The following is a 26,852-nucleotide window of genomic DNA, read 5'->3' as shown; positions in this document are numbered from 1 at the left end:
TGGGGGCAAATTGTCTGTCATGTTGATGAATCAGACAGTGATGGATTTTTATGATTACGCGAAAATGTTTCTATCGGACTGAAGCAATCCAAGCAGTTTCTCCTCCGTTAGTTTGATTGTTTTTGTTTGCCCCCCCCCCCCCAAAAAAAAAAAAAGAGAAAAAGATGATAAGCTGTCTTATATCTAATGTGCCTGCGTGATTCACATGATTCTAAACGGGAAATTTATTGCGTTTCATTTCATTTCATTTCATTTCATTTCATTTCACTTCATTTCATTTCATTTCATTTCATTTCATTTTATCTCATTTCATTTCATTTCATTTCAATCCATTTCATGTGTCTCTCAGGTCTTCATGTCTTCGTCACTTGCTCTTACATTATTTTGAATTCAATCGTGTTTCCACAAATTTTTCATTTCCAATTCAATTTGCAATGATTTTATCTGCAAATGTTGCTTGCACAGGATTCTAAACGTGAACTTTCATTTCATTTTATCTCATTTCATTTTATTTCATATCATATCATACCACTTCATTTCATCTCATCTCTTACCATTTCATTTCATTTCATTTCATTTCATGTGTCTCTCAGGTCTTCATGTCTTCGTCACTTGCTCTTACATTATTTTGAATTCAATCGTGTTTCCACAAATTTTTCATTTCCAATTCACTTTGCAATGATTTTATCTGCAAATGTTGCTTGCACAGGATTCTAAATGTGAACTTTCATTTCATTTTATCTCATTTCATTTTATTTCATATCATAATATCATACCACTTCATTTCATCTCATCTCTTACCATTTCATTTCATTTCATTTCATTTCATTTCATGTGTCTCTCAGGTCTTCATGTCTTCGTCACTTGCTCTTACATCATTTTGAATTCAATCGTGTTTTCGCAAAATTTTCATTTCCAATCTGCGTGCGTGATCTTATCTACAAATGTTGCTTACACAGGATTCTAAAAGTGAAATTTCATTTCATTTCATCTCATCTCATATCATATATCATATCACTTCGTCTCATCTCATCTAATTTCATTTCATTTCAATTCATTTCATTTTATTTCATGTGTCTCTCAGACCGTTATGTCTTTGTCAATTGCTCTTACATTACAGTGCATATTGAATTAACTCGTTTTTCCGCAAAGCCATAAATAATTATGTCCTTTCCGTTATCAATTCTATTCATATCGGTGCGCAAGCACAGACAAACACTAGTCAGACATGGGTTCTTAAATTCGGATCTGCAAGATGGAGGAACAGAGTGGACGATGAGGATAGAGAGGAGAAAAGAAGAGGAGGAACAAAAGGAGGAAAGAGAGGAAAGAGAAATGATTGGAGCAAGGAAGTGGCATTAGTAATGGCGGTAATATAGTAATAGTATGAATAGAAATAACTTGTAGGCATTATAGCAATATATTGATAGTCATTCTAGCAAAGAATTTTAAACGAAGGACGCCAAAGAAATCAGATGAACTACCGTATGCCTTTTTTTTGCAAGTTTTAATTGAAATAAATTCAGACCAACCCCGAACAAAATGTGTGTTTAGATAGTTCCTTGAACATATTCACATTAGATGTATTGTCTGATTGTTGAAAAAAGCTACGCACACATTATGCGCACTACTACATGTACGGTGTTTAGATAATCATACGAAACACATACCCTTCAGATACTTAGACCAAAGACCGCAGGTAAAGAAGACAATGGTAAAGAAAACGCAACCTCTTGTGCTAACCTTTCCAGTACTAGACAGAATCATTGCAGTGATTGCACAATGGATGTAATTATGTGTTCTAAGGGACAGAGAAACCAACTCAGTGCTCTGATTCTTAGTGAAAAATCACCAAATTACAATTATTGTAATTGCATATTTTCATGTCAAAGTGTGCCGAGTGCCGATTCATCTTATGAAGCACAATCAAAGTTAATAAAAGTGAGTCTTTTCGTAGTATAATAATGATATACTGTACAGCTGACGGGAGCAGACTTGAAAAGTTTAAAGACAGAACTTTGACGATTACATTTACACAAGGCAAGAATCGAAGGAAACAAGTGCAAGAAGTGTCATTATATCACTCTTAAGAAATAAAGACAATGGAAAGAGTTATGAGAACGCTTATGCCTTATGATCATCATTATCAAGACAATTGATATCATAAATACAATTTTCTTTCAAAATCTGAAGTTGCTTATCCTCGACTTGACATGAAATCAGCTGCACAAAATCCTGACATGCAGATTTTATTTCATTCTACCAGTGTACCGTTAACTAATGTTATTGATAGATTATTAAATTTAGCCACTACGTTAACATCATTCACACTCACACTCATCATTGCTACAGTATTAAGACGGAACATACATAATATGAATAGAAGGACGTTTTTTAATTGCTATTGATAACAAGAATAGGAAAGTGATGATTTGTGTCCTGGTGAACCTGAGACTTTTGAGGCAATTAAATCATCACGTCATCTAATTTGGATATGTGATCGTGATCAGTATCAGTGTAAATATGAGACAAATGTGAAACTTTAATTTTCCATTATTTTCTTACCTTTTATCCAATTCTGACGAAATCATATATAGTAGAAACATTTACTGGATTTAGCAAGTTGGATGCAAAATAATGTGTCACTTTGATATCAACAGTATTTATCATTGCAAGTGCGATGTAAACCACCACTTATTCTCTGTTCTGTGAAGACCTGGTAGCCATGGAAGAAATATTTGCATAATATGATTATACTCTGGTGAGGTTTTTTTTTTTCTTCCATGGGTATTACTCAATCACTGAATAAACGGTCTGTATTTACACCGATGAAAGACAATTATCGATTACTAGTACTTGCAATTAAAAGAAAAAAGTTACTCGATACAAAAATTATGAATTTGAATGAATATGCAGTACCTGCTGCAGTTGACATATGAACCATCACTGGGTATCGGGTGGAAGCTCGGTAGCCTATAGCGGATATACGACGTCTTTCTAGCGATCAGGAGTCGGTTTAGTTGAAATCCAACCTGAGCATATATGCCCATGATTTTTATCATCAGGGCTCTCACTGCAAATGCTGAATAATCGGTGCGCATTTACGTTGATGAAGGGCAATTGTCAAACAGGGTTGTAATGAAAACAACTCGACGCAAGAATGACCAATTTGAATCTTTAATAGTGGTCGTAAAGGTACGCATGTCCAAGATGTTGTGACTGGGTTTGTAGTGCTGAAAACTAAAATACCCTTGGAAAAAAAACGTCGATGTGGTCTCCCGAATAATATTCATTCAAAAATATTTCAAGCATTAAAACCTTTGAATATTTCTGAATTTGCCGGTGCACTTCAGAGACGTGATTAAGATTTATCTTCAATCTCGACGTTTCAAGATGTTTTTAAAAAGCAGTATATTAGACCTGATATCAGCAAGAAGTTGATGTATTGTGAATCTGTTTTAAAGGAAATTACGACATGGCGTGGATAACGAATGTGGCGTGATGACAACTTGCTAGCATAATATTTAGCTTTTTGGGACTGCGTTTCGAAGGCTGTGTTTCTGTATTTGTCTTTCCCCAACAGTAGTATACACACAGGTCGCCGAAATGAGATGTTTCAAGATGGAAAACAAAATGGCACGTAAAGGCTTCGGTGTGGAAAATGTAGAATCTTAAACAGCTACCACGATTTGATAAATAGGTTGCTACAGGAGTTCATCCACAGCAATAATGATTCCATACACTCCAACTTTCACAAAATGTCAGCATACTGGGGATTATCACTAGATACAGTGCGGAAACACGAAAGTTCGATAGTCCTTTAGACCAAGTTTAGAATGTGCAGGTCTAATACTTGCGGTGCTCTCCCTTCGAGCTAAATTGCGATATTCTCTTACCAAAGTAGGACATAGAGGGTAAAACATCTTGTCCATAGCAGTTCGTGCTCGACAGGATTCAAATCATGATCTTCTCGTATTAAATAGGATCCAGAGCCTTTGTAATTTTTACCCCTGTGCTCCTACACAAAAGTGTTATGTGCTACAAAGATCCTGCAAAATTCCCTCGAATCAGGAGAACTGAGTACTGACTCCAGGTAGTAGGCCTAAGCATCGTACGCAAGGCGTGTTACATGTGTCACAGTCTTATATCCAAAGTTGGAGGAATCTCGTGCTCATCACGCAGCTATTCTGCAGAACCAAGCACATCATGGACGCCAGCCGTTCACAAATTTGATCACCTTGATAGCGTGAAACGGCGACATATGAAACGTGTTCTCCAAGATGTCTTGCGGCATGGACTGTAGGAGGGCGCCGTTCATCTGGTTCTCCAGGAAGGCTTCTATGACGCGATCCTGAACCTTGAGCAAGGCCAGCGCCTGCGCGACTTGCTCGCACGTTAGACACGAAATGTCCCTCGGAATGTCCCGGATGGAAGTAATGTGTACACACTCCGTGTCGTCGGATTTACTCACCTCATTGACAATCGTGTTAACGTTAACGCTTTCCAACGCGGGTATCGGTGGAGGGGGAACCTGGTTAAAGAAATGAATTAAGAAGATGTCTCTACTTCACCCGAAATCCTTGCATCTGATTGGCGGGGAGCAAATTTGACAGCGAAATTCTTTTAATGAAATGCCCTCCCCCCCCCCCCCCCAAGAATGTTAACACGCAGCTTGAGATCTACGACGCTAAAACTTTGACGCGCCTCCTCCCAGGTTGGACAAAGTGATCTCTATCGGGGACAGCCGTCTTTGCCTATGTTTTTGAGGGAGCATTTAGCGTCTCACATCCATGACATCCAAAGCAAAAGCTGCACATTGTGTAACGGACTAGGCACTTTAGAAGTCTCCACAATCATTCATGATAATGATTTGTTTGAGCCACGAAGAAAATAATGAGAGATGGTATAAAGGGGGCACAGATTTGAGTTTTGTCAACTAGACTCGCTTGCAGATCACATCTTACAAAATAAATCGCATGACTCGTTCTGATTTCCAGAGTTGAATTTATCTATTTTAGTAGGGAATTTGCAAAAAGAATGATAAACTTGTATGACTTTGTCAATATTGTGTTACCATTAAAAAAGGTAAAAATTTAAATCAATTCATCTGGACGTACTGTTTCAATTTTCAGAACGGTTTCACGTCCGATCCTGGACGCTTCATCTCGTCTGATCTGATGGCGGGAAGGCGTCGTTGCCAATCGGTGCAGACGCACTACCAACGTTATTGTTCGATAGACTGACTCCGTTTAGAACATCGGTAGGGGTCTGCACTGATTGGCAACAACGCCTTCCCGCCACCAGATCAGAGCTGATGAAGCGTCCAGGATCAGACGTGAAACCGTTCTGAGAATCAAACAGTTAGTCCAGGCCCCCATTTCATAAAAGATGTTAAGATAGCAACTCTTGCTGGAATGGCAACTTCCCATAGCAATAGCCAATCATGAAGCTGGATTCTAGTCATTACAATGACAATTGTTATTCCATCAAGGGTTGCTACGTGTATCACATCAACTTTCTATAAAATGGGACCCAGATGAATTGATTTTACTTTGTACTTTCTTTGACCGTTACCTGAATTAATCAGAACCTACAGATTGTGTTGCCATTGTAATATCGGCACCAACAGCGTATGAATAATTGTCATGAGCTCAGTCTACTTTTACGAGAATCACTAGGGAAATACTTACCGGTCTGGGGTTCTTGACTACCGGAGCCAGGTACTCATCCTCTGACTCATGCTCTACCGCTTCCGTTTCCGGGTCACCAGCGTTAGTACAAGCGCCCTCTACTGGTCCGAATGGGTTGCTCTTCCGGCCTTTTCGGACAGATGGGTGAGAGGGGCGAGGAATTATAGTCGCAACTGGTGTATGCAGGTGGTTATATCTCAGTTTTGGACGCGGTGTATCCGGGACCGGAGGCGCCGACTGCTCATTGATCGTTTGGTTGGAGCTGAATGTGATCCTCGCGTTAGCGTCCCCAGCGTGTTTCTCATACCTTGAATTACCTTTAGCAATTCATAAGGGAAAACAGAAACGGAAAGAAATCGGTCGAGAATATGTAGATAACGATGACATTCATACATTAATCACGTATCCTTTGCAATGTAGATTCACAAATAACATAATATTACATCTCCAAGAGACATAGGAATGAAATTACAAAAAAAGACCTAAACCATGTTTGAATTTCATTTTGGTAGGAGGTTATGACCCTCCCCCCCCCATAGCAGTCTCCATTGTACGCCACTAGTATCATACTTCTTAATGGACACACATATTCATATAGATATTGTGTATGCATGCGTTTAGGTGTTTGTGTGTATGTGCGTTTTTTAGTTTCGTCTGTTTACCTCCACTCACTGCCAGCAGATTGTCACAGGAGGAAGATCGTGGGCCTATACAAGGGGGTAGGGGCGGAGGTGGTCGGATTTCGTCAAGCAGGTCGCCACTGTACGGACGAGATCCATTCTCGCGAATCCTGAGGGTGAATGACCCCGGAAGCGGAAACTCCAGCGTCGATGACTTGCTGTCGGGCCTACTAAGTGGCAGCTTTGGAAGCTGCCGATAAGGTGTGGAGTGTAGGGGAAGACCAGGGGTGAATGACTTTGATCGATCAAGTGTGACGCTGCCATGGCCGGTGGGCCGCTGGTGTTGAGTGATACGTTTATCAACACCTTCAAAGACCGACCGTAGGTCGACAGAGCTGTGGCTTGAATTCAGACCTAGAATTCAAAAAGAAGAAAAATAGAACGGATGATGTACGGTAAGTAAAAGATATGAAATTATACTTCATTATTTATGAGTGTTCTTCATTTCACTACAAACGCGCAAAATGCTTGAATTAAAACTAAGTCCGGGCGGGGTCCGGCACCGTAAAAGGACAAAATTGCGGGGCCAAGTACCGTAACTGAGGCCGGGCTCGGCAGGGCCGGGCCCGGCCCTGCACCGTAAACGGGATCTTGGACCCCGTTTACAGTAAGACTTCGTTTACAGTGAGTAAAGGGCAAAATGCGGTACCAAAAATCGGCAGCGCATTTGGCCAAACTCTATGGAGGTAGTCTCGGCCGCGGCTCAGCCCGGCCTTTTCTCACTGTAAACGCAGACTGGGCCAAATGCGATACCGTATAGCACTGGTTTGTTTACAAGCAGAGCGTCACTATACGACAAAATATTGAAAGGTTTGAATTAAAAGCCCGGGCCGAGCCCTCCACTGTAAACGGACAAAATTGCGCGGCCGAGTACCAACATTGAGGCCGGGCTCAGCCTTGACTCAGTCCGGGTTCGGCCCAGCCCTGCACTGCAATCGGGGTCTAATGCAATACGATCGCAGTGCAAACGGCCGTTGCAAACGATTCGATTACGCATCAGTATTCATATAGCGTGTAACAACTACTGTCATGAGCGCAGCAAATTATTAACCAAAAAATTGTCGGTGTGATAATTTCGTTTTGAAACTAATATTACAAAGGAATACCAGACTATGAGAACAGCAAAAAACCCAATTTGGATATCATCTTTGGAGACCCCTTGCAAAATAGGGTCCATCCCACGAGACCGTCACACAAGAGTCATACAGCTCACGAGTTCGACATTGAAAAAAGGTTCTTGAGTCATACAGCCTACGAGTCATAAAGCCTATGAGTTTGGCACTACCCATGAGTTCGACGCTACAGTACTGGACTTATATAATTATGTCGGTCTTTTGGGCCTTGTTTGCTTAGTATCGAACTCGTGGGTCGTATGAATCTTGGGCTATATGACTCTAGGACTGTATAATTCGTGGGTGTCGAACTCGTGACGTGCACCGGCGAAATATTGCAGTAGTTAATCACATGTCACACAATGTAATGCAATGTAATAGAATGTAATGTTATGTATTGTAAAGTGATGTTATGTAACGTATTGTTATGCAACGTATTGTAATGTTATATAATATTATGTAATGTAATGTATTATAATGTAATGTGATGTTATGTAACATATACGATGTAATATAATGTAATGGAATGTAAAATGTATAAAATTTTGCTGACCGTACTGGCACTTACTTTCACTGCTAGTCGATAAATTAGCGATACTTTCTTCAGATGGCCACCGAGGGGGCAGCGGTGGAGGATAGTCTGCCATCGGTATATCAGCCATGTTGATCGCATCACCATCACACGGGGGCGGTGGAAGGCAGTCAAGTGGTGGCGGAGACATCGGCCACACATTCTCGAAGGGCCCCGGTGGGGGAGGTATCGATGGTCTTATTTTGAAAACCGCTTGGTTTTGACTTCGACCGCACTGAAAGTCGGCCGGTCGGCGATTGGTTTCGATCAACGGAGTAGCCGAGCAGCTTTCGGGATCTATGTTTGTCGTCGGTCTTTTTTTCAGGTCAGCAAAGCAGTTCGATAAATCTTTGAGGTGCGGATTTGTCTTGAAAGGTAGGGTCTTCAGTCTCATGAGGGGAGGTCGTATTGGGGGCGATGTACCAGCTGGACACGAATCGGCCACGGCGGCGGGGCGGCCCGGTAATGGTGGCGGTATCGGCATGTTTTCTGCGCATGTCATCGTACTTATGCGGACATCGTCTGCCATTATGAAAAATATCAAGAATGAATGAGTGTAATATAATCTTTTGAGCTTTGTGATACCATACTTTGCGTCGCTGATTATCGCTAATGTGTCTTTCTAAAACTCTTATTTGTTTTTTTTTTTTTTTTTTGGTGATGTTGATGGCCATGCAGTAGACGTAATACAAGTACGACAGTTTAGTCTGTTAACTGGCTTCTAATCAAATTACTTTAGGTAGACATTAATTTTCATCGTGCCTTGGAAATAGAAAAGTTATTTCAATTCAGAAAAGCAGCTTCTAGGACCTCTCACTTCTCTCTCTCTCTCTCTCTGTGTCTACATGATATATTTATATGTATAATGTACATGTAATGACATTGTGTGTGATTAAAAAATACATACACACACATACATGTATATAACTTGAAGAGATTACTTCCGAAAGGCGCTAAATTCATTGAAAATGATGGATATAGCGCTTTTTGGGTATATATTATAATGTCACAATGGAGGAATGCATGAAATGCCAATTGCCTTGATTTAATTCAAAATCCGAATTTTCGGGGGCCTCCCCTTCGTCAGGGATGACAGTGCGAATGAATTTTCACAGTGATATTAACAGTGAGGTGTTAATATCCTACTACCGCGTGCAATCTCAGTGTAACCAAAAAAAAAAAGAAAGAAAGAAAGAAAGAATAATACACGGTAGATAATAACAACAAACGCACTGTCATCCCTGACGAAGGGGAAGGACCCCGAAAATTCGGATTTTGAATTAAAATCAAGGCAATTGGCATTTAATGCATTCCTCTATTGTGACATTATCATTGCTATTTCTAGTACTATATATATATATATATATATATATATATATATACATACATATATATATATATATATATATATATATATTAATTATAACACACGAGTGTGTGTTACTATGCCTCTATGCCAAATCATTCTAAAAAGAATAGAATGTCTACCTCCTCTAACTTCTGGTAAGTCCTGACATGACGCACTGCGATGGACTGGCTTTGGTACCTGGTAGTGAGACCTATCACCTGTCGCACGGTGTGCCCGATGATGTTGTTCCATTTCCTGAGAATGCCAGCCGCTGCTACTGCCTCGGAGAGAATACTGTTTTTACCCCCGAAAAGAGGTACAAAACAGAAAAAAAAAAGAATCTCAAAGATGTGTAAACATAATTGATTTAAGCCATGGCTTTCGTATGACTTAGTCAAAAACGCGACGGATACCTGACAATTCTATTCCGAGGCCGACTGAACTGTTTCTGGGTTTCGTACTGCAAGGTTATGTTATACACATTACATACAAGCCTGCTGGAAAAGAACACAGTGTCCTGGGCCCTGTTTCATAAAGCTGTTCGTAAAGTTACGAACAGCTTACGAGCGACTGGTGATCAGTTCTGATGTGCTATTCACTATTGTACTTATCAGAATTTCCATAATTCAGCACAAGAACTGATCACCAGTCGCTCGTAAGTTGTTCGTAACCTTACGAGCAGCTTTATGAAACATCCCCTCGCAAACAGTGTGTTCACACTGTGTTCACGTAGCCGACAGTGTGAAAATGCTCGTAGTGTGAGGAAGATTATTTCACACTGTGGTATGGTTTTCCACAGGGTACTCACAGAGTACTGTCCTGTTTCACATCGTGAATTGAAGATTCACAATGGATGCAAGATTTCAAGTTCGGTGCTAGTGCAAGTGCTATATCTTAGGGCTAGTGCTAGTGCTAGTGCTAGTGCTAGTGCTAGTGCAAGTGCTAGTGCTATCTCAGCACCAGCACTTGCGATAAACACCGAACTTGAAATTAATCCGTCTTCCTCGTTATATGCGTTTGTCAAAAACTAAGCAGTCATGACTATACCTTTTGATATTTGACTTTACCTATAGGTGGCAACCCCCTTTTTTTTTTTCTTCGTCAATTCTCGCGGACTTCACGGTAGTTTGATGCCAACACGGCAACACCTAGTGTTGGGATCGATAATTGTGATCAGTGTTGTTGTGTTAGTCTGACCGCCGGTGTTGGAACTTTAAGGCAGGTTTAAGGCAGATAGCACTAGCACCAGCACCGAACTTGAAATTACCCATATGTGTTCATACTGCCAAAACGTTTGAACAGTGTAAAGAGATTTCACACTCTGTTCACACTGTGTTCACAATCTCTCCACACTGTGTTCATAAACTATTCACAATCTGCTCACGCTGTATTCACAAATTGTTCACACTGTTTCACATTGTGCGACACTGTATTCTTTCCAGCAGGGGGTGCTCGACATTAGCGGGGACCCAGCGGCCCAGAGCCACAAAAAGATTGATGTCGGGGCGCCAAATTTCCACGAAGGTTTTCTGCTGCTGGTCCGATTGGACACTCCATTCAAAATAGATTATTATCGTTCGTTTTATTTCGGGCTAGCAAAAATACAAATCACTTGATAAACTTCAGAAAATATCAGGACGCACGCAAAACGAAAATTGACTATAAAAATCGATGGAGGAGAGAAAAAACAAAACCATCGCTATAATAATTATTATTACATCTGCGGGAAAAATTGTATGCCAAATTCCCGTCAAAGTTAGAGCAATATCTGGCCAAAGTCAGTAGAAGTCAAAGTTTTTCCTGGACGCCATGAGCAACGATTTCCATGCGAATTATACAGTCATGTCAGTTTACGCTCGTTTGATTTCTTCGATAGCGACTGTGAAGTATTGAAGAAGAAACACTGAGCGATACGCTGTCGTGGAGTAAATAAGTATAAAGCGAAGTCCATAGGAACTTACACCCATCGCTGTGTAGTTTGGTGAAGCTTCGCCAGGCCCAGGTAAGGGGTCAGTTTCGCCTTTTTCTTGATCACCTGCCATATATATAAACAGAACTGGTTAAATTTCGTAATATTTCTTGCACACATAATAATCATATAATACGAAATACGGTTCAATTCATTTATCTTTCTATAATTACAACATTTTATCTATCTATCTCTATCAACTACATGTCTGTCTCTCTTACCTGTCTTTCTTTCTGTCTTTCTATTTAGCGGCCTGTCTTTATAGACATATATATATATATATATATATATACAGTCAAACCTGTCTATAGCGGCCACCCAAGGGAGACGGAAAAAGTGGCCGTTATAGACAGGTGGCCGCTATAGACAGGTAATCCAACTTTGTGTGCATTGCTTACATGTACATGTTTCATCATTGTATCCTTACATGTACATGTACAGTGTATGTGTGTACGTATGCATACACCGTTCGTTTCATGCATTTAACCATGGCGGTGTATATGAAATTGTTGCACAGTAGCATGTTTATTCTCGTGAAGAATCGTGCATTATTAGGACTGAATGAGGGATGAATGCAGCGGTGGCGATCACTGAACGTTGCTCGCACGGCTAAACAGAAAAATACGCTGAATTATCGGCTTGGCTACGGCTCCATTGGGTTTTTGGCCGCTATAGACAGGTTAATATCTCCCGCGGGAAACAAAATTTGTGGCCGCTGGCCGCGTTAGAGAGGTGGCCGCTATACACAGGGTCTTTAACAGGGCTCTTCTCTCGGGGGGATTTTGCAGTGGCCGCTATAGACAGGTGGCCGCTATAGACAGGTGGCCGCTAAGGCAGGTTTGACTGTATATATTATGATATATATAATTTATCAGGAATTGTTCGAAAAACAAACTCATATTCATGCTGACTTCTGGCAAGCAGTTCTTACGATGGCCTTTATCGCAGCTTGTAGTTAATATTGATTTCGAATAATAATACATAATTACAAGATCTTTAATCCCATATGGTCTCTTCCCCAACTTTCGATTAGAAAACAGACTACATTTTAAACATAACAAAAAGTGATCGTTTCAGAATGTCGTTACATCACCATTTCTAATCCGACTTTGATAATATTTTTCACTCCCTGTTCTTCAGGGATTTTTTCCCCTCTTTCTTATGAAATGTATACAATTTTTTGAGTGGATTTCTTCTTTAACCGAAAGATTATAATTTGCAAATATTGTATCTTTCTTTTGTTTCATTGGCTTGTGCGTTTCCGTTTCTCGTGTACGATCTATCGGACTTATACAATCTTGTGTTTATGTTTCCTCTTTGCTACCGTGTTTGTAAGTTTGTGTTTTTTACTCAAATTGTATTTTGTATGTGATGCAGGGCCTCTTGGCAGAGCAGTTCCTAGTGAGCTAAAATGGCTTCCCTGCTAAAAGAAAACGGAATAAATGAATAAATAAATAAAAGGAACGATCAAAGATCTCACTGTGATTCGAAAGTATGGATGCAAGACTCTCGTAGTCATCTTCATCATCATTGTTGACGTCAGAGGAAGCGTGATTCCAACCTAAGGAGGGGAAACAAAACGAAGTACATGAGAGATGACGTCAGTAATAATGATACTAATGGAATTATGGCAAGTTAAATGACTGAAATGATAATAATCCAGCTGCTGGAAAGAACACAGCGTCCCGCAGTGTGAACAATGTGAAACACAGTGTGAAATCTCTTCATACTGTTAAATTCGAGCGTTTTAACATTGTGAACACATTGTGAATCATCAATCCAGAGTGTGAAACAGAACCTTACTATGTGAACTCTCTGTGAAAAAAAAAAATCACGTCACAGTGTGAAATCATCTTCACACTGCTCAGCACTGTTAAATTCGAGTGTTTTCTCACAGTCGACTATGCGAACACATTGTGAACACACTGTGAGACATAATTATGTGTTCTTTCCAGTAGGAATGATACTGGTAATACGATAATAATATATTGGTAATAATATATATGCAATAGCCTTAGCGCTCTTTGAGGGAGGAGCAGCTTTGGGAGCTCTCTCTCTACTTCTCTCTTTGAGGTATACCCATAGTTTTGGGAGTGTGCAAAACATAACCAGTATTTTGGTTATGTATCCTGGAATCTGCTAGACAAAATATGGAGTCTGTCTCGCTGTAGTAGAGTGGGATTGCCCTTCAACTTGTTTTTCACTTGCTGGCTTGGACTGTCAACCTGAAGCAGCCATACTAGCTGTTGGTCAGTCATGCACACAAACTCTATTCATCGTCGGTACATTGTCCTATGAAGCTGGACCTTCACCAGTGAAAGTAGTGCTTTGATTGTCTTCTGTGGTGCTGTGATTATCGTCTGTTCATTCACTGCATTTGACAATGGGATTCCTAAGCTGGTTGCTGGCACTACTCCTGTTGTGTAGCCTGTCCACTGAGGCGGATCCCTACAAAACAACCTTAACCTCTTCACATGGCAATTCTGTGAACAATAGATCAAAGCCGGTCATAAAGTACAACGGAAAGAGAATCTGCTACTACAGTAATGCTACTGCAACTTTCAATGTATCATTACTGGTTGCCGGAGATATTGAGGCAAACCCTGGCCCAGATCGAATAGACAGAAAGGAGTGTGAAAACGGCAACAATGAGTCAGACACATTGCACAGGAGACAGTGCAGCAGAGCAGCTCTTCTTGATCTCAACCATAATGGCTATGTCTCCTCTGATGTTTGGGCTACTGTGAAGTCACTCGGTATCAGTGCCAAGAAGCCTACAATTAGAGGCACCAGAGGCGGTGTCAAAAGGAAGAAGAAAGTGAATACTCTACCAAGCCATCCTTGCTTCTCAACAACGTGTAAAAGACCCATCGGTAAAGATGACCAGAAGAGAAACTACACACTGTGCCTCATTAACGCACAGTCTGTCAGTAACAAGGCTGATCTTCTGGCTGACTACTTCACTGAACATGATTTTGATATTGTGTGTTTGACAGAGACTTGGTTGTCCAATGAAGAAAAACACAGGAAAATCATAGCTGATCTGACACTTCCGGGGTTCAAATTCCGACATGCTCCTCGTCTGCATCGTACTGGAGGAGGAGTAGCTGTTATCCATCGAGAGTCAGTAGACTTGGTAACTTTGTCAACTCACGCTTTCCCCAGCTTTGAGAGTATGTGTTGCGACTTTACACCTCACCACAATTCTTCAGTCTCCATTAAGCTGATTGTGATTTATAAGCCACCATACAGTCGAAAAAATAAAACAACATCATCAATGTTTCTTCAGGACTTTGCTGATTACTTGTCTGTCTTATCTGCATCCCCTTCCAAGCTTGTGATTGTCGGCGACTTCAACATTCACTGGGACAATCAATCCAATGCAGATACCAAGAAATTTGCAGACATCATTAAATCTCATGATCTTCTTCAACATGTTTGTGAGTCCACACACATCAACGGACATATTTTAGACTATGTCTTATCCAGAAGAGATGAAGATGCTATCAGGTCAGTAGAGGTCTCTTCTTTTCTCAGTGATCATGCAGCCGTGCACTGTGATCTTCATATGTCCAAACCTGCAGTTGGGCGTAAGGAGATAGTATATCGCAAATTGAAGACAATAAACCATGAGGCCCTTGCTGAAGACTTGGAGTCATCTGACCTTATTTGTAAACCCGAGACTGACATCGACAAGCTGGCTGATCAGTATGACAGAACACTATCAACTATTCTGGATAAACACGCACCCATTAAACGATGTGTTGTTGCCACACGTCCACCAAACCCATGGTATTCAGAAGAGATCACAGAAGCAAAGAAGCTGAGGAGGAGACTAGAAAGGAAATGGAGAAAGACAAGACTTGAAGTAGATAGACAGTGTTTCAGAGATCAACGTCTGATTGTCTTGGACATGATAAAGAAGGCAAAAGCATCATTCTACGAGAAGCAGATCTCTGACTGTGTCAGTCAGAGAGATGTCTATAAAGTAATAGACAAGATGCTTCATTATCGCAATAAATCTGTTCTTCCAACACATCGTAGTGACCAAGAGCTGGCAGAGAAGTTTATCAGGTATTTTTCAATAAAGATACAAGACATTCGAGCAACACTTGATGCTGAAGTGCTGACTGGGGGAAATCTTACTACAGCTCATTCTACTGAGAAAGACCACACGCTCAACAGCTTTGACTTGGCATCAGAGGAAGAAGTGAGAAAGATTATAGCTGGTTCCCCGCCTTCGTCTAGCTCACAAGATCCAGTTCCTACATGGATTTTGAAAAGACACTTACATCTTCTTCTCCCAAGCATTACACTGATGGTGAATAGATCGCTTGAAACAGGCATCTTCCCCAGCTCATTCAAACAAGCTGTCGTTCGACCTCTGCTAAAGAAGCCCAGTTTAGACCCTGACACCCTCAATAGCTACAGACCAGTGTGCAATCTCAAGTTTATTTCAAAAGTTTTGGAAAGAGTCGTAGCCCAGCGTCTTCAAGAATATTTGGAAATGAATGATTTAAGTGAACCACTTCAATCTGCTTATAAGAGGCATCATAGCACCGAGTCTGCCCTGATTAAAGTCCATAATGATATACATCAAGCACTTGACAAGAAGCAAGCTGTTTTCTTGGTGCTCCTTGATCTGTCAGCAGCTTTCGACACCATTGACAAGGATATTCTTATCACAAGGTTTCGTTCAATAGGTGTGAAAGGATCTGCTCTTGCATGGATATCTTCCTATTTGTGTAACCGTTCGCAGGCAGTCAGGATCAATGAGTGCATGTCATCCTTCGCTGAACTTCTGTATGGTGTCCCCCAAGGATCTGTTTTGGGCCCGTCATTCTTCAGCATTTATGCAAGTCCTCTCGCAGAGATCGCAAGGACCCATGGCATCCATATACATCTTTACGCTGATGACACCCAGCTGTACAGCTCATTCGATCCATCTGATCCTTTAAGTGAGGCCTCTACTAGACATAGACTTGAAGCATGTATTGATGATATGAGGGCTTGGATGATACGGAACAAACTCAAACTGAATGATGACAAAAGTGAATTTATGATAATTGCATCAAAACATCTGGCAGCAAAGGTCCGTAGTCAGTCATTACGAATCGGATGTGTCAATGTACAATCTGTGTCAAATTGTAGGAATCTTGGAGTTTATTTTGACCCTGAAATGTCAATGGCGACACACATTACAAACACATGTCGATCTGTAGTTGCAGCCTCTGTTATTCATTCGTATGTTTTGTCTCGTATTGATTATGGAAATGCATTATTGTTCAAGGCTTCATCTTTTAACCAACTGGCCAAACTACAGCGTGCTCAGAACTCTGCTGCTCGGGTCCTCAGTGGAACATCTCGCTTCTCCAGCATTACCCCAGTTCTAAAAAATCTTCACTGGCTACCAGTATCCAAGAGGATAGAGTTTAAAATTCTTATTCATACATGGAAAGCAGTACATTCTTCAGCTCCAAAATATTTGCAAAACCTTGTTTCAGAATACGTCCCTGGCAGAAATCTCCGTTCATGTAATAGTAAACAATTAACAGTTAAAAGAACAATCTCGACTCTCGGAGAAAAAGCCTTTGTTTCTGCAGCCCCATCTCTCTGGAACGCTCTTCCACTGAGGATCCGATCAGCAGAGACCATTGAAACATTTAAAAAGCTTTTGAAATCACATATGTTCGCATCTTGTTTCGATTGAATTTTCAACGAATTGTCCATTGGTGTGTATATCTCTACCTATCTCTTTCTTCTTTTTCAACCTTCTTATGTACAATTATGACTATGATGTATGCTATTCTTTTCATAATTACGTCCCTCTGCGCCTCAGAATAGGATACTAGATCGAAGGCGCATTACAAATGCTGTACTTATTATAATAATAAGAATAATAATGATTACAACAATTATGAGAATATAATGATGATAATAATGATAAAATATGAATGGTAATAGCAATGATGATAGATCAGAAAACTTGTTACATCAGTTTGCCTGGACTAAGAAAGCTGAAGAAACAACTCGGATTTTTGGACTTGAAACCGCTCGATCTCTGCTGTATAACCAGCAAGTCCACTCTACCATGTGATTCAACAAGAGTGTGTTTTTCAACTAAGCATGAGTTACAATAGAAAAAAAACCCCGAGAAACACATACACAAACGGGAAATTCGCGGCATGAAACTTTCGCGAATTGGAGCCAACACATTTTTTTTTTTCACGGCGTGAAAGTAAGCCCTACTAGAGAGTACGAGTCAGCGCATAATATACCATTATCATTATTATGATAAGCTGGAAATGCAGTCGCAATCACAACGCGGGCTAGGCGTAGCAACTGAAGAGTTTGTTCGCAAAAAACCGATAAGTCCATATTTGCCAAATGGAGATTAAAGGTCAAGAAAAATAGAGAGAATAATAAGAAAATTTTTGCTACTTTTTACCATAACTTCAAAAATGTACCTTTATATGTAGTGACCAATATATCATTTAAAAGGTATTATTTTGTACTTTATGACAGTGACGGTATACTTCAAAATCTTCAAAAATGGACTTATCGGTTTTTGCGAACAAACTCTTCAACTGCTTTAGCAGCGGTGCAAGTCAACTTTATAATGTTCGCGGTGTCCAACATTGTATGGGTACCAATGCATTGTGTACAGGTGTAGACAAAAATTAACTGTGCATTTTGCTTCCCCCAAATCCTGGCTCCTTGCGAAATTCGCAAAAATTTGTGGTTTATAGTAAATATATATATATATATATATATATATATATATATATACAGTACCTTCAGACGAGTTGACGTCTATTGCGATATAGTCACATGACTTCCTCTTTTGCGCAGACGCAGATGTCTCGTCACACTCCTCGGGTTTATCCAGAGATGAAGCTGTGCCAACGAGCAAAAAATAATGAAATGAATAAATAAATGAATAAAAAATAAAGACAAAAAATGTAAATATGAATAAAATTAGATAATAATAATAATAATAATAATGATAATAATAATAATAATAATAATAATAATAATAATAATAATGATAATAATGTTTAGATACACGCAAATTTACTTTGTCCGACCGACCCTGGTTATAACGAAGTCCTCGGGACCGGCAGTGTTCTCTCATTATATCGAAATTTTATTATAACCAAAGAAATAGACAGTGACAAATATGAAGAGCTCATTTGCAAAAAGGGTTAGATCCATTTTTGATGAAAATTGAGTTATTAGCATTATTGCACAGAATTCCATTTGAGTTAGTTACAGTGAAAATTTCAAATCCAGACAAACATTTGAGTAGAAATTATAGCAAAATTAGATTTTGATTTTCCATACACTTGTGTACAAATTCTCACAAACAACCCAGTTTTTCTCTAAAGTACTAAAAGTGGATCTAGCCCTTTTTGCAAATAAACTCCTCATATAGAGAGAATAATGTTTAGGCCTGAAGTTTTACATTGTTGTACTAGAATTTCGTTTTAACCGTGTTCGTTATAACGGGAGTGTACATCCAACCACTAAAATATCATCGCACAAGAATAATGACAAATTGCACTTTTTTCCAAGTTTGAGTGTTACATGAAGGAACGATGAAGTCTCACTGAATGGATGAGATCCGTCAACATAAGTGACCAAATAAACCGGCCAGCTTGTACGAATGCAGGAAGCTTGTGTTTAGGGCTTGTGGTTAGGATTTCTTCTAACATTTTATGGTCCATATATTACAACCTTTAACATAAGCACCAGTGTCCGATAACGTGGTAACTCCCACTAAGTCTAACCCACGCAGTCATTTTTTTTTCTCTGTTCATATTCAACACATAGCTTGCAGCGACAAACTACGTCTTGAATATGAAAAGAGAAAATGAATAATGGGTTAGCCTTTGTGGGAGTGACCAAGTTATCAACAACGGTGCCATGTTGCAGGTTAATAATGGACCATAAAAGGTTAGAAGAAACCTTTAACACGAACCTGAAGTCAAGCAGGGCACTGGTCTGTTACTTTGACCACTTTCAATGACAGATACCATCCACTCAGTGATACATTCATTGTTGCTTCATGTGACATTCAAACTTGGAAAAAGTGCGATTTGTCAATGTTGTCTTTAAAGTTCATGTGCTGAGCCATGCATGACATTTGTCAACATCATTACATATAAATGGAAAAAGGAAGAGTTCTTCTTTCCTCACATCTAACATTGAACTCTCCATAGCTGACAAGTATGAATGGTAGCCCTCCAAAGTTTGATTACCTTTTTTTTTGACACGCTCTGTATAATACCGTGCTTCAGATAAATTGTAAAGTTTATTTCGTTTTAAACTTGTAGAATAACCATAGAGGATCTTAAATCTACAATTATTTCACAATAAACTTTCGTTATCATCATTTCCTCTCATTTTACCTTAATTTTTAACCTTTTTTTGAGTGATGGTTACCACGATGCATTTCACAATTTAGCCGTACAACAAACTTCATGTCTGAGCTGTCTAGCCGTCTATATTCACCTTGTGGTTTCAAAAGGAGTGACCTCGGCTTCAACTTTGACACTGGGACAGTTGTCATGAGGAATGACCCGTACTCACTGGCGTATATGTCCTGTAAGTTGGGAGTAATAAATAAGAGAAAAGTAAAAAGAATGAGCCGTTTTCCAAGGCCCTCTAGCTCGCTGTATGGTGGTGAGCGCATGGGGCGAACGAAGCGAGCTCAATTGAGTTGGACTGTGCGCGCTCGGCTGGGTTCGCTTCGCTCGCCCTTTCTAGCCATCATACAGCGAGAAGGTCTTGACAAAATTCTAAACAAGAATAAGCTCGTTGATGATATTTCATAGTTTGTTCACACAAGGCATGGATAGCATTTCGGATTGCATTGATCGTTAAGATTTGCCTGCTTTTGTATATCTGATCAGTTCTGGCTTACCTTTGAGATGGAATTAACGTGAGGATCACCAATGATGCCAAGATTCTCCATGTAGTGATGGTACTTTTTAGGGTTCATTGTCATATCCGATGACGTCACAAAGTCGACCTTGACATTTTTAGACATCACCATGACATTCAGAGTTGAAGGGGAGTTGTTGCCGTCTCTGATGCCCAGGACGTACTCAGCGGTGACCTCCCGGTCAAGGGTCAAGTTGAGGTCGAGGGTTCTGCAAGCTTTCAGCTGTGACATCGTCACCTGCGGCATCCAATCGGTGGGGGTAAAGTCGCGCACGCGCACAACCACCGGTAAACGGTACATGCGCAGAAGGTCCTAAAACGACAATCGACGAATAGTAAGCCTGTTAAAACAGCTTTGGATAACCCTTGTTATTTTTTCGTTATGCAAAATTAACTAGATACACGATTGCAGCCACTTTGTAAAATGAGACGAGAGGAATTTGTTACAAATTCCGGTTATGCAAATGCCGCCTCAATAACCAACGTTTTGCACCATATTGATAGGACTTTCACCGTGTTACCCATCTGTCTGCCAACACTGAAATATTGTCGAAAACATATCAGAGAGCGAAATGGACTGTTTCCTTACTTCAAATCGAGATGATATAGTTTGGAAAATCATCTTGACATCAATCATCAAAACAAAATATCGCAGCAAAATATTTCAAAGAAACTGATCTTTTAAGTGATATATATAACTAAATGTCTTTGTTCTTAAATTCATGAGAGTCATAACATTTTCAACGGTTGAAAAGCGTTGAACATTTGTGACCGTGCACCTCAAAACGAACATAAAGTCGCACACACTGATTTTGCGTGAGGACTGAAAATAAGTGAAATGGGTCAACCTAGCCGAACTTGACTTTTTCATATTTTCTGCAAGAGCGGGTCTTCTTTTATACATTATGCTAAAATTTGGTATCATAAAACGGGGAGGGAAGTGTGTTTTTTTAGCAGTTTATCTCGAACATTTTTGGTAGAATAGTGTGATTAGGTGTGTCTTTAGAATCCCTTTTTCATTTCTGAAAAACCTTGTCCACACTCTTCACTTTCAACTCTAATAACTTTTGAAAGGATAGAGCTACTGCTTTGAAAGTTGGCATTAATTATGGACAGGTGCAGGGTCACATTTGTGATACCTAATATTTTTACCATGCAATGTCGTTTATGGTTATAAGCCCAAACTGTAAATGATACATTTTTTTCTTGCCAATGTCGTTAGTGTCATTGTATCAAATACACAGTGTACAAATTTGACACACTGCGTCACTACTTACATATTCACTGCCTGAAAAAAACAATTTCACATGTCAATCAACAGGGTAATCATGCACAAAACACATCAACCTGATAGAAGAATTAGCAGGGAGAATAATAATAGGCCTACTTCCTTGCATGAGAACAGTTGGTTGGATTCGAACTCATAAACTCTTGTCTCTGAGTCCAGGGCACTTTTCACTATACCATAGTCACATACTTCCAGCATGCCCTTGCTAAAACAGCTACAAACAATCAAACAATTAAAACAAACAAACAAAACCAATAGCATGAACTCACCTGGATGAGATAGTGTTTAGTATCGGGTAGCGCATCGAAAATACCTTTCCACCTCAAGTCAAGCTTGCACACTTGCCCATCAGGTTCGTCGATTCGACAGCTAAGAAGGGTGTTAAGGGCAAGTATAACTTAGTTTAAAGGGATAGTTACGGTTGAGATGGGGATTCAGGTTTCCACCATTTTTCACAAGGGTTTTCGGAGATAATGAGAAACCTCTTATCAATTATTAAATAGCATGGTGTATAATTCTAAAAAGAATTCAAGGTTAATTTGATATAAATTGGTTTTGAAATGGCTAAGATATCCAAAACAAAGTGATCCCAATAAAGGTGGAACCGTGTTCATTGGGCCACGACAGTGCTTGCTCGATTTCGTTACCAGCATCGCGACCCAATCTGTACCTTTCATATCATTGTGCCTGCACTCAGCTGATAAACAAAGTTATTTACCTTGCAGGGACAAAAGTGTCTTTGCAAGGCATAGCAATGTGGAAAAGAAAAAAAAAAGGAAAACTTCTCCAACCACTTGCCAATTGATTATAATATTTTCATTTTGACTAGGATGAACAAATTCATATTAACGGCACTATTTACCATTTGCTGATGAAGCAAAAACCCAGCCGTAGGGTTTCAAAGTATTTCTAAAATGTGAGTTAGGGATAGAAACAACCAATGTAATATATTGAATACGTATAATCAATGCTAAATATGAAGAGTTTGTTCGCAAAAACCGATAAGTCATTATTTGCCGAATGGAGATATTTGCGATTAAAGGTCAAGAAAAATAAAGAGAATAATAAGAAAATCTTTGCTTCTTTTGACCATAACTTCAAAAATGTACCTTTATAGTGACCAATATATCATTTAAAAGGCATTATTTTGTACTTTATGACAGAGACCGTACTTCAAAATCTTCAAAAATGGACTTATCGGTTTTTGCGAACAAACTCTTCATATTGTTGAATATACAAAATGTAAAATGAAAATTAAAAATAAAAATGTTTCAGACTAAACCGTCTACAGTTATGGTTTAGTGGGGGAAAATAACAATACATATGTAATTATCTCAATTCGATTCAATTCAATTCAATTCAATTCAATCTCCTTATATCTTAGGCTTTATTACGAAATCTTTATGTGATAGGATGTTTTGTGATATAACAGCTTACTGACATACACATATGCATCAAATGTGATACACTGTATCTTGAACATTTTCCAAATCACTGCTCCCAATGGTAAACAGGGGCCTACGTTTAAAAGTTTTTTGTTTTGTTTTTGTTTTTTGTTTTGTAAGTGACATACCTTAGATACTTATTCTTGGTGGTCCAGGGGGTATGAACTCCCATGACTTCGAGAACGTGGCCCTCAATAACCTTCGTGTTCTGTCTGATGGCCTTATAAGTTTTAATCACCTTCACAAACCTCGGCAGATGTTTGGAGATTTGTTCAACGCTGTTAAATCGCATGCACTGTTTCGACTTCGACGTTAGTTTGGACGGGTTCAGATCGTTGAGGTCGTTGAATGCGTAGCGCACGCTGCCGCGAACCACTTCGAATGAGATCGTGCTCAACGACTTCGGCATGGCGAGCACGGACGGGAGAGGCACGCCGTTGTACTCGTGCATGCCTCTCAGCTCGCGCTCCTGGCTACTCTTGAACTCGACTCTCGCCTGCACGATGTCGACGGGCTGAAGACGGGCGATCTTTACCACGTCTCCCTCGGCGATCTTTTCCGCCAGGCGAGGGTCGCTCGGAGTCGACGCGCATCGCAGGAGTATGGGCATGATGGGAGGACTTCGGCTGACGATCTCGGCAATCGTCGTGGTCGTGTCCCCCCACGTGAGCCCGTTACCGTCCCCAGCCGCTGTCTCGAACATTTGCTCTCTCGTCTTGTACGTGTTAGGCACCATCGTCACATGGGAACCGCCTTCCGGACTGAAAAGATAAATATTTACATAACGAGAGAAAGAACATGAACTTGGTTGATCCAGAATTATATCAATAATAATATTATAATTACAAGAATATTGATAATAATCAGGATCCTACATAATTAATCAGTCACTGCAGAGTAAACGCCATGCCTTGTACTAGTTCTCGTATATTGACAACTAATTTTTGCCCACAAATAGTCTGTTTTACACGCAGTGGATAGTAGATACATTCATTGCTCAGGAACAAAATTATTATCGTGCTTGATAAGACTTATCAAGTTATGACGATACTACGTATGGGGACGTTCCTGCTCAATATAATTTACCTACTCTAAGCAAAAGATTATTGAGCAGAGGGGTGAAGGTTGCTGTGTGAGTTTCCTTCAATTCGTCTCCTTCTACAAATGAAATTCGTTAAGATCGCAACTGCTGATTTATAATTATTACAAACATGTCGGATAAAGGAACCACGCGACTCGAAACTGTCAGCTACTGCTCTTCGGGCACATGTAGGCCTATCTATCTCCATGGCATGACTGATTGTTGGCACATGATGACAGAAGTAGACAATCATATCTTTTGACAGACATAATCCAGTAATGAGTATGAGGTAAAGCTTTGGGGGAATCGTGACTATCAAACTGTTGGGAAACTGTGAAGTTTGTTTCATTCTTAACCGCAAGAAGCAGGAAAAAGGAGTATACATGCACATGTACAATAACGGAGGTGACTGAGCTAGAATGTCACCGTCATGTGAGTATGAGTGTTACCTACTACGTGTAAATGACTTTCCGAAATGGTCATAAAATGTGACTTATTTTCCTTCGTTTTCCCTCGAATTTTGGCTTTGGCCTACCGCTATTGTGATTCAGCACAATGTATACTTCCAGACTTTCCTTGAGTTACAGATTGCAAGCTAAAGCTGAAACATCTGATTTACAAGCGAGGAGAAGAATCGGGCCAGCTCGACGGAGTAAAAACTTTAAAAACATCTTAGCATAAAGTGATTTAAAGCCCAAGTCCACGACATAATTTTGATTATATTCTAGTTGGCATTGATTAAAAAATGTCAAATAAGACAGGGCACAACTTTCATCAAACAGAGCTATGATGAGAAAGTTATAACATCCTAAAGTTTGATACGTGTTCAAGAAAGTATTAACAGACAATCACAAAGTAACGCAAATTTTAGAAAGTGATTGTACGTCATGTGTGCCACCCCAAAGTTCCTATATGTATATGGTATTGGCACAAACCCCAACGAACGTACATGTATTTTCCATTTTAATATTGAAATGAAATCAAGCTTGTACATTCTTCGAATCAAATCAGTGTAGACTTTTGATCACCTATAATAGCAACAATGACTTTAAAGTGGAAAGGAGTTGTAAATTTTCGACCAAAAGTGTAAGGTTATCATACAACAGTTACATGTACTGTGTACATGATTGTATTATGTTTAAATATACAATCCATTACGATAACATCACATGAAATATGAATGTCAGCAACTCTCTTTTCTACCAACATATGATATGCTTTGATATGCTATGATATGAAATATTAAAGAACATCAATTTTACACGGAACTGAAAGCTAATTTGATGAAAATTGGTTTTAAAATGGCTGAAATAAAAAAACAGCAAAAGTAAAATAAAGTGGTCCTTATTAAAGGTGAGGCCAACCTTTTATAAGGACATCTTTGTTTTGTTTTGTTTTTTGATATCTCAGCCTTTTCAAAATTGATTATAACAAAATAAAAATTCTAATTCTTCCCATAATAGCTTGATCTTTAATATTTAAGTAATTTTGGATTATCTGGAAAAAAAAATCAAAACCTGAATTCTCATCTGAACCAAAACGAATAATGCCTTTAACACAGAGCAGTGTGCGCACATCAATCAATCAGCGCAGATAGGCTCTCGGTTGAGATATGTGTTCACAACGTGATGCAGTTAAAATTAGAATAGCACTGCTTGTTAGTGAACCTCCTGCAAGCCAATTTGAATTGAAAGAATTATTATTGCGAAGGAAAGTTAGCTGGTTCCTCCATGGATCAATTCAATTCCTTGTCAGTCAGAAGAATTGCTTGTCCAATATGAATTAAAATTTTACTACTCTGCTCGACAGATATGCGTAATTTACCATTTGCAGATGAAACAAAAACCCAGTTTTAGTGGTTCAAAATAGTTCTAAAATGTGTTAGGGATAGAAACAAGCCACTTAAAATTTCGAATCAATATAATTAAGGCTAAGTATTGTTAAATATACAAGATGTGAACAATCGTTATAATGAAATTGTTCATAGACAAAGCCGTGTACAGTTATGGTTTAATGAGAAACACAATGATATCTCCCTATATTTTAGGTTTTATTCCAAATTTTTTATGATAGGATGTTTTGTGATATACCTGACCTATACACATAATTATGCATCAAATGTGATTACTCGAAAATTCTTAAAATCACCGCTCCCTATAAAAGGTAAACTGTATGTTTAACTAGCTGAGCAGGATTATCTAAAATAGTGTGTAATTGCACTCCAACCAATTAGTGAGATTACCAATTTTATTGCTTGACCGACTGTCGTCAGATATTCTAGTTCACACGGAGTTTATAAAGCAATTTTTCTTTGTGGTTCTTGGTGTGCAGTTTAGATTGCTTAGTTCTGCTCGAGCTTCTCTGCTGCCCATGTACACTGCTAACGGCAAACATTTGATAATGTGCATGACCGAATATTTTCTTTAAACGCATTATTTGTTTTACAGATCAATTTTGCATGTTTTTTTCTATTTCTGTTGTACTTTATGTAACTGTGACTGTGATTCTTCTACACTTTTTTTTTTTAAATCTGGGCACCGCATCTAAAAGGATGCCCACTATATACTGCGGTGTTATAGGACCATACTGTGCTAAAAATAAGAATTACGGGCTTCATAAGTTGCATCAAAAAATACTTTACCTTGTAGCACACGTACTCATCATACTGAACGTGAAGAGATTCCAAGCCGAAGAAAAGTTAACGATATTCCTGATGCTGAAA

General features: G+C 39.3%; 1 protein-coding gene across 1 annotated transcript; it reads right to left on the bottom strand.

Annotated features, from left to right (window-relative positions):
* Positions 1 to 1,537: 1,537 nt before the first annotated feature.
* On the bottom strand, positions 1,538 to 26,852 carry LOC139719495 (uncharacterized). The gene is made up of 13 exons (XM_071630912.1): positions 26,772 to 26,852; positions 23,178 to 23,810; positions 21,874 to 21,973; positions 20,297 to 20,629; positions 19,885 to 19,975; positions 18,166 to 18,267; positions 12,851 to 12,931; positions 11,363 to 11,436; positions 9,542 to 9,695; positions 8,051 to 8,575; positions 6,353 to 6,724; positions 5,691 to 6,007; positions 1,538 to 4,531 (listed from the first exon to the last, which is right to left on the bottom strand). The coding sequence occupies exons 1-13, from the start codon at positions 26,792 to 26,794 to the stop codon at positions 4,205 to 4,207; spliced, it is 3,132 nt and encodes a 1,043-aa protein (XP_071487013.1). The 5' UTR covers positions 26,795 to 26,852; the 3' UTR covers positions 1,538 to 4,204.

This window comes from Diadema antillarum, unplaced genomic scaffold, assembly GCF_040938485.1.
Source record: "Diadema antillarum isolate AM-2024a unplaced genomic scaffold, OU_Dant_1.0 scf00000111, whole genome shotgun sequence".
NCBI classification, from domain to species: Eukaryota; Metazoa; Echinodermata; class Echinoidea; order Diadematoida; family Diadematidae; genus Diadema; species Diadema antillarum.
Note: the sequence above shows the minus strand (reverse complement) of the source record. Positions and strands in the feature narration are given on the sequence as shown.

What these genes read in the sequence shown, in the direction of transcription:
- LOC139719495 (XM_071630912.1), bottom strand. Translation starts at nt 26,794, where the DNA reads ATGATGAGTACGTGTGCTACAAG. An exon ending in ACGTTAATTCCATCTCAAAG is followed by an intron (nt 19,976 to 20,296) that starts GTAAGCCAGAAC and finishes CCCAACTTACAG; the next exon opens with GACATATACGCCAGTGAGTA. An exon ending in TAGTCAAGAACCCCAGACCG is followed by an intron (nt 4,532 to 5,690) that starts GTAAGTATTTCC and finishes TTCTTTAACCAG; the next exon opens with GTTCCCCCTCCACCGATACC.